This window comes from Erythrolamprus reginae, chromosome 3 (genome assembly GCF_031021105.1).
Source record: "Erythrolamprus reginae isolate rEryReg1 chromosome 3, rEryReg1.hap1, whole genome shotgun sequence".
Taxonomy (NCBI): domain Eukaryota; kingdom Metazoa; phylum Chordata; class Lepidosauria; order Squamata; family Dipsadidae; genus Erythrolamprus; species Erythrolamprus reginae.
The window spans coordinates 148,172,960-148,186,543 of record NC_091952.1 but is presented as its reverse complement, the minus strand read 5'-3'; the positions used below and the strand labels follow the sequence as shown (position 1 = coordinate 148,186,543).

Sequence of the window (13,584 nt, the reverse complement as noted above, 5' to 3'; positions counted from 1 at the left end):
GCAGCAGCAGTATGTCAGCCTTCCAGCTATTGTAGTAAATAGCAGACTGTACTTTCAATCATAGTTCCCTCTAAGCTGAGCAGTGAGCAATTGCTCACTTAAAAATCATCATCAACTCAGAGTTTTCCAAACCTGCCCAGAAGCCGAGAGAGAAAGAGTGAGAGGGAAGGAGAGAGAGAGGAAGAGAGGAAGAGAGAGAAACAGATAGAAAAAAGAGAGGAAGGAAAAGAGAAAGAAAAAGAATGGGAGTAAGGAAGAGAGAGAGAAAATCAAAATCTAGTTTGAAACTAGCTCAACTATTTAAGTGGCATTTTGATATTGATAGAGTTGCCCTATTATGAGCTCACTGTTATAGACACACAGTACAGTATTTTATTTTGAAATTCTCTGAGGCAAAACAGGGTGGATTTTTTATTTGTTTGTTTGTTTGTTTGTTTGTTTGTTTGTTTATTTATTTATTATTTCTGTGCCGCCCAGTCCCGAAGGGACTGCCGCTCAGACACTATACTTTTCCGCCCACCCCAAAAAAAAATTTAGAGGGAACACTGCTTTCAATCACATACATGGATATTAGATTCATAATTAGAAATGTTTCTATATCAATCAATCAATTTCTTCCACACAAAGTTCAAAACATGATGCATTTTTTTAAAAAAAGGTAAATAAAACAAAAGCTGACATTTGAAACTTTTTTACAGCTACCATATTTCTTAAGAGAATTCATTTTGTTGGAAGTTCTGATAAGTTCTTAATAGTTTTAGATATCCCTTCATACTTCAGATCATAGAACATTTCCAAGTCAATAGTACAATGGCTTAAACTCTATTATATGTTTACCTTGTGCTAAGTGACAATGTTTTATATGTTAATTGATATTAAGTATGTCAATGTTTTAATAATTCAAAGATCTTTGTTAGAAATAGATATGGACATTTTAAAAATGTAATTGATAAAACTTTTAAATCAATCCCTATAGAAAGTGAACAACATGAACTATTAGAAAATGGATCAGGCATTGTGAATCAGCAACCAGTAAACTTATTGAGAGCAGAATATAACAGTCCTTTTTCAGACCTGGATCAATTAACTCGAAGCAGTAGTACCTCTGATATTAGAGATCAATGCCATTCCGATATTTTCCAAGGTAATCTAAAATACTTTGAGAAAGAATTGTTTTCATATGCTATCACTGTATGTAACAAAATCTGAAACATCATTCATACCATGTGCTAAATTTATTTACTATGCCATTTTCTGTCTTCTATTATTTACCGTTCCATTGAAGCATTTTAAAAATACAATTCATTATTAATTTGTATAATAACAATGGTTTAAAAGTTCATTTTTTACATTTGTATTTTAGTAAGACGGATAGCATTTTTAAAAATTATAACCCTAATTTTGTAAAATATACAATAACATTTTAGCAAAAATAAGTCCAGTCAATTCAGTAGAATTTATTTTGAATAAACACGAATCCAGTTACTCATATTTAAACAGCTTTCCTTGTTATATAGTTCAGCTGATAAAGCATCCAGGCCAGATGCTTTATTCTTCTTCTGTTGTTTTATTGTTGCCTGCAACTCTGTTATTGTTATTAGTTGATTTAATTCTTGTTGTTGTTCCTCTGTTAATGTCTTTATATTTACTGATTCTGTAAATTTATCTATTTCCCCCTTTTCTATCTTCATACGCATATAGCTTTTTATAAAATTGTACTGCTATTTTTTCCTTTCTTTACCATATTTAATATTGCCTTGTTCATCTATCAATTTGTCTATACTTTTTTTCTTTTTGTTTTCTCAATTTATAAGCTAACCATCTGCCTGGTTTATTGACTTGTTCAAAATGAAGTTGTTTGGCTGCCTTAATTTTATCTGCAATTTCTACCTGTTCAATTAAATTAATACTGTGTCTAATGTAATCTCTCTTTTCTTTAACTTTTGTATTTTGGGGATTTGTTTGCAGTTCTGCCTTTGTTTTAGTTTTTGTTCTAAGTGTTCATATTGAGTTCTTTTTTCCTTATTTCTTCTAGCCCAGTTTATAAGGCAACAACCCCAGATATGAAAAACAAAACAAATCTTTATTACAATCATAAACCAACATATTAGATTTTTTTATCTCACTTTTTTATATAGTACAACTGAAGATGGCAAACAACAATTCTATGATATGGATTGGGCTAAGAGAGTGTGTCTTGTCCAAAGTTATGCAGCTGGCTTTCCTGCCTAAGGGTGGACCAGAACATCTTTATCTCTACATCAAACTGACTCTGTGAAAAGGAGGCAAAAACAGAAGAAATATTTGAATCAACCATGAAATGACTTTTTATAAATGGGGCATCCTTCAAATAATTAATATGTTTAATAATGCTTATTATATTAATTTAATACTTTATTATGTAAATGTAAATACATAGATATATATTTTCATAACTTATAAAATTGTATATTTTAAATAATAAAATAAGCATATTCAAATCAATTTATTAATTTTGTAATCCATAACATTTCACTCGTACTTCCCAGTTAGAAAAACAGAGAGTTCAGAAAATTTAACTTCAGGATCCAGATCTGTTCAAAAAAATAAAGAGACAATGAATGAGAAACATACACTACAAGAAGTAAGTACAAATAAATAGGCTCACAATGTATATTAAAATAAGACATATGTTTAAACTTTATTATATTAAAATAATGTATTGTGCTGTTATGCTATTTTTTATTTTAACAATTGACAATGTAAATAATAGAAGCATGTTGTGGAAATAATGTAGAACCAAGAGAAATAAGAAATCATGCCTTTCTTGTTGAAAATCAGTACAGTGGTACCTCTACTTAAGAACTTAATTTGTTCCGTGACCAGGTTCTTAAGTAGAAGCAATTTTCCCCATAGGAATCAATGTAAAAGCAAATAATGCGTGCAAACCCATTAGGAAAGAAATAAAAACTCGGAATTTGGGTGGGAGGAGGAGGAGGAAGAAGAGGAGGAGGACAGTCGCTGCCAAAGGAAGAAGGCAAGGTGAAGGGAATCAAAAAAATCCAAAACTTTAAGGCTTTAAAAAAAAAAAGAGGGACTCTGAGGCGATGAGGAGGAGCATGAGCCTCCCATACATTCGGCATGAGGCTGCCTCCCATACACTGTGCCAGAGAGAGAAACCCAGAGCGAATGGCAGGAAACTGGCCAGGCCTTCGTGCCGCTCTCAAATTTCCTGGGAAATTTTTCCAGGCTCAGGTTCTTAAGTAGAAAATGGTTCTTAAGTAAAGACAAAAAAATCTGAACACCCGGTTCTTATCTAGAAAAGTTCTTAAGTAGAGGCATTCCTAAGTAGAGGTATCACTGTACTGTGAAAAGTATACAAAAAGTTTTAAAACTCTGTTTCATTGCAATTAAAATTAGATAATTCTGGGTTTGACAGTAATAGAATTTGACAGCTTACAGCAGTTAACATAGTTTTATCAATTCTTCTTTTATTTTACATATACAGACATTCATATGTCCTTTTTTCCTTTCTTTTTCATCCCTGTTAATTATTTTAACAGGTTTTACTGTCCTTTTCATCTCTGACCATAGAACAAATAAATAAAATCAAATAATTAAGGAATGATGTCTAATATTTAAAGCTTATAGTATGTGATCAGTGCTTTGAAGGAGGCAAATTATGAAGCTATATTGCAATTATTATATTAATATATAAATCTCATTTTTTCCCACAAAATCATGCAGGTAAGCAACACTCCGTCTGAATTAAATCTCAAGACAGACATACAGCAGTTACATGGAAATCATAAAGAGAGAGAAAAATGTGAGTGTTTCAGAAAAATCTCTATTGACGTGATTGGTGAAATAGAATACTGTGTACTGATATCACCAGATTCATATAGTAACATTTTCTGTTTTAATTACTTCAGTCATATTTTCATATTAAACTTATACATATTTCAAAAAGCATATATTAAGAAATTCTCTTATCCAAATATGGAAAATAATAAAAAAACAACAATATACTAAGGTACCAGAATGGGTTTCACCAATAGAACTAACATATCATCCAAATTTAATCGGGCCCCACAATACAATTAAATATAAAGAATTATTGAATCAGCAAATGAATATAAAAGCAAAGGAAGAATTGGAACATAATGGTAAGAAATTAGATTGGTGGACATACCTACAATTAAAAGATGCATATCAAAAAGATAAAAAGGAATATGGTTTTCAGATAGGGAGGGGTGAATTGGACAGGACACTATTAAAAAATGATGAAAAATTAATCGGTAAAATATATAAATATTTGGTTTGTTATGAGACAGAAGTGGAAATTGTAAAAAAGAATATGATAAGCTGGGGAATGAATTTTGGCTACACAATTGAATTAGAAAAATGGGAAAAATTATGGACTAATAATTGGCGGATGACAAAGTTGACTGCATTCAAGGAAAACCAATAAAAATGTTTTACAGGTGACACCTATCGCCAGAAAGACTATACAAATCTAATAAATAAATAAATAAATAAATAAATAAATAAATAAAATAAAAGAAATAGTAAATGAAGAAATTGAAAAAAAAACAGAATTATATTTATTGGGTATTTTTAATAAAAAAATAGAAAAAGAGGTAAGATATCTAGTTATACACATACTAACAGCTGCCAGGATAGTATATGCCCAACAATGGAAAATAGACAAACTACCGGAAGAAAATATAATAATTAAAAAAATACTAGACTGTACGGAGATGGACAGGTTATCTAAAAGATTAGAGGGAAAAGAAGAATCAGATTACTATAAAATATGGGCAAAATTTTACGATTAGCTAAAGAAAAGAGCAACAAAGAAACAAATAAAAATCTACGCAAAGCAACACGTCGAATAAAATAATTGAAAAATTAATACTATGTGAAAGAAGCAAAATTCTCTGATCAAACACCTAAAAAGTGGGGAAACTTTCATTTCCCAAATGTTGTATGTGTATGTTTTTATGTATGTTTTTTCTTTTTTGTATGTTATATTTGAAAAAAACAAATAAATAACTTTAAAAAATCATATTTTCATATTAATATAGCCTAATTTATATATCACTTTTTTATTTAGGTGAAAGTATTAGCAGTGATACTTCTATTGGATACAACAATGAAATGGGCATGAGTTTGACTACCTGGCAAATCTGTGAAGAAAATAATGATATATCCATGCATGCTGACATTTCCGTTGATCCAGATGCTCATCAGTGGTTGGCTGCCAACTTCGCAGGTATGCAGTCTTAAAAGGGAAAGATAAATTGAGTTGATATTAATCGTAACATTACACTTCAGCTAAGGACCCTGAATTATTAGAAGGTTGAGCTTTCTACCATCTTCTTTGCAGATAATACAAAGGATATGACATTAATCCATTCATTCCATTCTCAGAGGCTTGTACCAACTCTTATGCTTTGCCTTTCCTAGTGATTAGCCCTTTCATTTTTTACCAGTCATGGGAACATACTTTATATGGTATTGTCACATTTCTTAAGTGCCTAAACTATATTAACTTTAATATATGTAATAGAAGAGTGTATGTCTGTATATGTGTAAACGTTTATTTTCCAATCTACTTTTCCATTGATACAATAATATTCTCCAAAGTGAGAAATACCTTAATTTGTTTTTAGGTACAAGACCAATGTGTTTTTTCTCCTGGGAATTTTAATCAATGTGTTAATTTTTAATATGCTGCTGTTCAAAAACATTTTATTCAAGATGCTGCATTTATGGTTTTATTGTCTTTATCATCTGTTCTGGATTTTGGTTAGAACTTTGGTTAAATTGGAAATAACGCTTACTGAATGCAGGATTTCATAAACAAAAATTCCATCTTTATTATTATTATTTTTTTAAAATTATTTTTATTTTACAAATGTAACATACAAGACAAAAGAAAAAACATACATAAAAACATATATATATATACAACATTTGGGAAATGAAAGTTTCCCCATTTTGTGGGGGGGATATTTGATCAGAGAATTACATTTCTTTTACATAATATTTATTTTTGAATTCTTTTATTTGACGTGTTGCTTTGCATAAATTTTTATTTATTTATTTCTTTTAGTCAATCATAAAATTTTGTCCATGTTTTATAGTAATCTGATTCTTCTTTTCCCTCTAATCTTTTGGATAGCTTCTCCATCTCCGCACAGTCTAGTATTTTTTTAATTATTATGTTTTCTTCCGGTATTTTATCTGTTTGGGCATATACTATTCTGGCAGCTGTTAGTATATGTATAAGTAGGTATCTTACCTCTTTTTCTATTTTTTTATTAAAAATACCCAATAAATATAATTCTGGTTTTTTTTCGATTTCTTCATTTGCTATTTCTTTTAACCAATTTGTTATTTTATTCCAAAACTTTTTTGCCTGTGTGCATGTCCACCATTGGTGGTAGAACGTGCCTCTTTCTTTTTTACACTTCCAACATTTCTCCTCTCCTCTGTATTCAAAATGCATTACTGGCAGTCACATTCCTTCCTCTCTTACCTTAACAATTAGAGCACACCAAAGCATTCCTTCAGGCCTCCTCCCTTATCTTAAGATTTATGTCTTTGCAGCGTAGTTCAAAGCACTAAGAACAGCTGTTAAATAGCAGAGAATAAACTAACTTACTTCGTAGCCATCCTGGCACATGTCCATGATGGATTTACAACATTGAAAACTCCGCCCTTCTTCCCCGCTGGGACCTGGACATGACGAATAAATCACTTCAGTAATTAACCCGTTCCTCCCCTTAATATCTCTTTCCTAACACTTGTTCCCTGCGCCTTTGCACCCTCCTGAAATGTGGATTTAACCATCTATTATCTGTCTCTTCTTCACTGGAGTCTGGACTCATAGCAATGTCCTGTGGCTGGCCTCCTACCTCTTCTGACACCTGTAACCCAGGACCTGCCACTAATTCATAAACACTATCTGTATCAGAGTCAATAACCTCTTCGCCATCCTCCAACTGACCAGGAGTATATATAACACCACCTACCTTTTATTATATTATAATATATATTTCAATTGCTTTAGAAATTTGTACGATTTTACTCCAGTATAATTTAAGGGGAAACCTGGTTTCTTTTTTAAAAAATATTTTATATCATTGTTATAAGATGTGCATATGATTTCAATAATTGGTATTTAAGCAATGTTGATATTATAAAGGTCTATCTTTATACCTTTAAAGATAGGGGAAAATGAACTTTATAGCTTGGTTTCTAATTTTTAAATAAATTTTTTTTTCTCTTTTTCTCTTTTTGCATATATGTTAAAAAGGCTAATGCAAACCGTTCTTTCTTTTAGACAGCAGTGAATTCCTTGCTGATGATTGTAGCATAATTGCTGGTGGCACTCTTACTGGATGGCATCCTGACTCTGCAGCTGTATTGTGGAGAAGAACATTAGGAATTCTTGGAGATGTGAACAATATCCAGTCTCCTAAAATATATGCCAGAGTTGTTGAATATCTCTCTGAGTTATGGCACAAATTAGCAAAGGTAAGGTTAAATGTTATGATGACTTTACTGTGAGGCAAGCAGCTAAAATAAGCATTCCATAATATATTCAAATCAAATGAAATTTTCAATAATTTAAAATGGAAATAATGATGTGAAAGTGATATGTTGAAAGTAATAGATTATAATAGATATGCAATATTAAGAGATAATGGTATTATTTATTCAAATTATTGTTATGACTATTCAGAACTTCCTAATGTTCTTCTTTTATATTAAACATTTGCTACTTAGCCACAAGTTAATTTTCAAGGCATGATGAAGGCTATACTCCCAAAATGGGCACAAATTTGGAAATTTTCAAACTGTCAAATGAATGTCTTTGCTATCTGCAGTGAGCCATCCAAATGCACAAAAGTACCTGCATTTTTTGCCCAACCAATTAAAAAACAGACTAACTTGCTAGATGTGGTCCCTAAGCCAAACATTTTTGAACTCTCTATTTTAGCAAGTATGGATATAATTAGCAAACAAAACGTTGCTGAAGAATTATGGTCTCCAATAGCAGACATTCCCTAAACAAATAAACTGGACTAATTAAGGAATAAATGAACATAATCCAGCAATATCTAGAAAGTGAAGGATCCTCCATCATTCCACTAATGTGTTTAGGAAAGTTTTAATGTACTGTATATTTCTTTGTGGCAAACTGAATGGATCTTGTTTCATTGAAAATGGAGACGTTTACAAACAACTGCTCCAATTTCAGAACTCTGTTCATCACAGAATAATAATGAAAAAAAGCAGTAGCAGGAATACATATTTAATAGTCCATTGATTTTCTGTAAAATGAAAAGAAAGAACATGCATGTCTTGGTCTCATCAACTAAATTTATTCAAATCAACTAGAAAATAACTTTTAGAACCAGTATTTTGCATGTAAATGTTTAAGAAGAATGCAACTAACTGTATAAGGCTGATGAAATTTAAAACATCTAAATCAATGTTTCCCAACCTTGGCAACTTGAAGATGTTTGGACTTCAACTCCCAGAATTCCCCAGCCAGCAAACGCTGGCTGGGGAATTCTGGGAAATGAAGTCCAGATATCTTCAAGTTGCCAAGGTTGGGAAACACTGATCTAAATTGTTTCTTGTTTGTTTATTTTAGATAAGAGACAATCTGGCAATAAGTCTGGATAACCAGTCTACTCCATCCCCTCCTTTTTTAATTCCACCACTTGGAATATTTGCATCATGGTTGTTCAAGGTAAGTTGTTTGTTGGCTTTTGCATGAAATTTCAAACAGTTCATGGAGGGACTTGGAACAGAGAAAAAGTTTTTTATTGCCAAACAAGATGTGCAGTCAGGCGGTAGGGAAAGCAAGTAGGATGCTTGGCTGCATAGCTAGAGGTATAACAAGCAGGAAGAGGGAGATTATGATCCCACTATATAGAATGCTGGTGAGACCACATTTGGAATACTGTGTTCAGTTCTGGAGACCTCACCTACAAAAAGATATTGACAAAATTGAACGGGTCCAAAGACGGGCTACAAGAGTGGTGGAAGGTCTTAAGCATAAAACGTATCAGGAAAGACTTAATGAACTCAATCTGTATAGTCTGGAGGACAGAAGGAAAAGGGGGGACATGATCGAAACATTTAAATATATTAAAGGGTTAAATAAGGTCCAGGAGGGAAGTGTTTTTAATAGGAAAGTGAACACAAGAACAAGGGGACACAATCTGAAGTTAGTTGGGGGAAAGATCAAAAGCAACATGAGAAAATATTATTTTACTGAAAGAGTAGTAGATCCTTGGAACAAACTTCCAGCAGATGTGGTAGATAAATCCACAGTAACTGAATTTTAACATGCCTGGGATAAACATATATCCATCCTAAGATAAAATACAGAAAATAGTATAAGGGCAGACTAGATGGACCATGAGGTCTTTTTCTGCCGTCAGACTTCTATGTTTCTATGTTTCTATGTCCTACTTGGAATTTTCCTTGAATGCTTTTAGTGTGTTGTGTTCCAGGTGAAGAAAGTCAGAAACATTTTGAATATTCCACAAGAGGTGTGCATGACAATGTGTTTTTTCTATTTAAAAAATGGATAAAGTAGCCTTACTAAGCTGTATCCTAATAAATATACCACTTTGACATATTGAGTGATCCATTTTCCAAACTTTCTGAACCTTCCGACTAAATGATATAATGAGAACCTAGAAGACCTCCCAAAATAGTTTAGGTGATATTGTGTGCTGACTGCGCCTACTATGCATTTTTTTTAAAAAGTGAAGAGTGTACTTTATAATAAAAATGAATTAAAATGTATCTTAACATCCAATGGAAGCAGCAATTATAATACATTGTTCTCCATAGCGGGTGAGGCTAACTTCCAAGAATGGGATGACACCATCCCTTCAACCAATGAGGACTGAGCCTGACAAATTGCAGTGAGCTTTGGCTCTCTCTGCCAGCTGAGCCTTGAGTCAAGGGCCAGTAGCCTCAGACCAAGGTCCAGGATATGGGAGGCTTTAGGATCAGTATGGGTCCAGACAATGACAGGGTCAATATAGGGGCGATAAGGGCAGACAATTTAGGCGGCACAGGAGGTCACTCCTTCTGCCATGCTAAGTGATCCCTCACTCGACCCTCCCATTGGGGGTTGCCTCGCCCTCTTCACTAGCCAATGGAGGTCATTATTTCTGATGCGTGGGTTCGGGAGATCATTTCATCTGGGCTCGCTCTAGAATCCCCATCCTCCTCCTGGGGGTTTTCATTCAATGCCCTGTGTCTTTCAACCCTGACAAATGGGTAATCATGGATGCTGCCATCCAGGACCTGCTGGATATTCAAGCTATTCAACAGGTGCTTGAAGACCAGTAGGGGCAGGGGTTTTATTCCATCTTGTTTGTGGTCACCAAATCCTTGAGTGGGTAGAGAGCAGTTCTTGATTTGAAGCATCTAAATCGCTGTATCATATATAAAAGGTTTAAAATGCACACACTTCACTCAATCTTAGGTGGCATCTGGAAAGAGGACCTCCTCTCTTCGATTGATCTCACCGAAGCTTACCTGCACCTTACAATTCAGCCTTCCCATCAGAAATTTCTCGGTTTCTGTTATGCAGATTCCCAGTATGAATATGGGGCCTTCCATTTGGCCTCTCTTCAGCACCATGGGTTTTCATTCTGAGGATCTCTGAGTTTGCCATGTTTTCTGTCCTACCCAATTTTTGCCCCAATCTTTCGCATGCTTTAGAGAGACAATGGCACAAGTTTGATGTTAGGAGGGCACTAAAGACCCTGTTTCTTAAAGTTGTTTAATTACCACAAATCCATAATCCAATCTATCTGTATTAGGTATAATTTGAAAAAATAATAAGTTCAGTTATTTCCTCAGTTAAACTAACTCCAGTGAAAATATACGGCTAACCACTGTAGCATGAAGATTATATTATGCAACTCAAACCAAAAGTTAACAAAACCAACATAGTAAGTACAGGTAGTCATTGACTTACAACCAATAGTGGGTTCCTACCAGTACGCCTACTTGCACACAGCTCCACGGCTCTGGCGCATGAGTACACGTTCGAGCGAAATTGTGCTTCACCTGTGCAGGCACAGAAGCAAAAAACCTCACCGAAACACGCTCACATGTGTGTCCCCATGCAAGATTTTGCTACCTGCACAGATGCAGGAAACACAATTTTACTCAAACGTGCCCTTGTGCACCAGAGCTGCAGAGCTGCACACAATTAAGCATACCGGTAGGAACCCACTACTGCTTACGACAACAGTTGAGTCCAAAATTTCTGTTGCTAAGCAAGACATTTGTTAAGCGAATTTTGCCACATTTTATGACTTTTCTTGCCACAGTTTTTAACTGAATCACTGCAGTTGTTAGGTTAGTAACACAATTGTTAAGTGAATGTGGCTTCCCCATTGACCACTTGTCAGAAGGTCTGAATTTTGATCACATGACCATGGAGATGCTACAAAGGTTGTAAGTGTGAAAGTCGACCATAAGTCACTTTTTCCAGTATCTTATAATTTTGAATAGTCACTTAATGAATTGTTGTAAGACAAGGACTACCTGTATAGCTTAATGCATACATGTAACTTTCTATTTTGCCTAACATCTATTTTTGTGTGCAAGAAGGTATACTTATAGAATCCAACATACATGTGCATATAAGCCATAAATCCTACTTTTCCCATAGCAAAGGTTTTAAAAAGATGGTTGTGAGCATTTTTCTTACTACATGTAGCCTAAGGGTGGTTATCCAGAATCACCTATATGGAAACAGGGCAGCATATTTTGTGGGTGTAACCTCAGAAGCAATGGATCCTGTTTATCCAGGCAAGTCAATGATTGAGGTTTAGCCACTGTATGAATGGTAGTGGAGCACAGACAGGTAGGAATTGTGGGGACTTGAACAAATTTGCTTAAACCTATTTGTTGAGAAGAAATATATAAAACCTATATCATCATACTTTGTATAACTGAAGGTTTGCACTAGATTTAAAAACTTGTCCATTTATGAATTAACAATTTAAGATCAACAATTTATTTTTTTCTTTTGAGTGTTTATAAAAATGTTTTGGACTAGCATCAAAAATAGAATCAAAACCACCCTGGGGAGAATATTTACATATTTTAATATATAATAGTCTGGTTATTTCAGAGTTCACAAATGATTTAACAAAATATTTTTTATAGGCTACAACTTTACCCGATGAATATAAAGAAGGAAAGATTCATGCCTACAAACTGATATGTGCTATGATGACAAGACGTCAAGATTTTATGCCAAATCCTGACTACTTGGTGCATTTTTATCTTATCATGCACATTGGCTTAACTAATAAAGATCAGGTAATTAATGAGATTATTCTAATTTTAAAACTGAATTGCACTAAATAATACAATTTGCATATTTTGGATCATAAGAATTCTTATAAATGAAAGGAAATTCTGGAGTGGATTGAAATGAGGTTAAGGAAAAGAATGAATAGAGAAAAAATGAATAACTTTTTTTTAACATAGGATACAATTTTTAATAGGAGGGCTTTAACTTCAAACCATTTTCACTTTATTTCTTACTGAAAACTGTTCGTTCTAGATAGCCCTAGCATAAAGAGCTTTTAGTTACTTTTCCAGAAACAGCAGTGATTCTACAATCTCACTTTGCCTGGGAAAGTCAATAATGTGTGTTTCCACAGGCAATAAAGAAGCAAAAAGTTTTGTGAGATGGTTCAACCCGTGGATCTATCCATTGGTCAAAAGTATATAACAATCACAGACATTTTCTAGTTTACTTATTAATGTAAACCAGATATAATGTATTATTTGTTTGGTTTTATTCATGAGAAGATTGCCAAATTCTTTTTTATTATTATTATTACAACTTCAGCAGATGAATGTAAAGAAAGAAAAAATTAGGTGGCTTGTAGTATTGTAAACTTTGAGAAAGGTGTCAAAAGCATCTGATTGAATTCTCCTGGATGACTTCCAGGTTTTAAGGCCTAAAGATGTGCACTTAATGTTTTACAGTTATTATTTACCTTATTCAGTTATTTGAATATATCAGATATGTACTATATAGCTAAGTATCTGTTTGTGATGGTGAGAAATTTTACAGGGTTTCTTTCTGGAAGCACCACAATGAGTCCTAATGCTTTTTTGTTATGCTTCTAGTTACAGGCTCAGAGTGGTTAATTTCAAAGCTTTGCACTTTCTATTAACCAGTTGGTCAATCAATTTTCTTTTTTTAAAAAAATACAGTCTTCCATTCATGCAAAAGAGAACAAGAGCTATATGAAAAGATCAGGGAAGGAAATCAACATATAGGAAAGAAGTAGAATCAGTTAGAACCATTCAGTAGAACACATAATTTCGGACTGCCTCCCCTAATGTACATTAGAACACCCTATATAACTAGCACACATCTTGAAGCACGATTTTAGGGAAAACACAATTTACAGGTAGCATCTTCAGCTCTCCTGCAGACTAACACTAAATTACAGCTAGAGGCATGTGGACAAATGTTTGGGAAATGGTTAGTGGGCCATCCTTGCATCGAACAAGATGTGATTT

At 33.5% G+C, this 13,584-nt stretch overlaps 1 protein-coding gene across 2 annotated transcripts in view; it reads left to right on the top strand.

The window, feature by feature from the left end:
• RALGAPA2 (Ral GTPase activating protein catalytic subunit alpha 2) overlaps nucleotides 1–13,584 on the top strand; it is a 205,968-nt gene that overhangs the window by 61,886 nt on the left and 130,498 nt on the right. For both annotated transcript variants that reach the window (XM_070747006.1, XM_070747005.1), the window contains exons 17-23: nucleotides 977–1,144; nucleotides 2,529–2,623; nucleotides 3,727–3,805; nucleotides 5,096–5,254; nucleotides 7,331–7,524; nucleotides 8,651–8,749; nucleotides 12,208–12,363. In XM_070747006.1, the coding sequence (XP_070603107.1) occupies nucleotides 977–1,144; nucleotides 2,529–2,623; nucleotides 3,727–3,805; nucleotides 5,096–5,254; nucleotides 7,331–7,524; nucleotides 8,651–8,749; nucleotides 12,208–12,363 (950 nt within the window). The remainder of the gene's footprint in view (nucleotides 1–976; nucleotides 1,145–2,528; nucleotides 2,624–3,726; nucleotides 3,806–5,095; nucleotides 5,255–7,330; nucleotides 7,525–8,650; nucleotides 8,750–12,207; nucleotides 12,364–13,584) is intronic.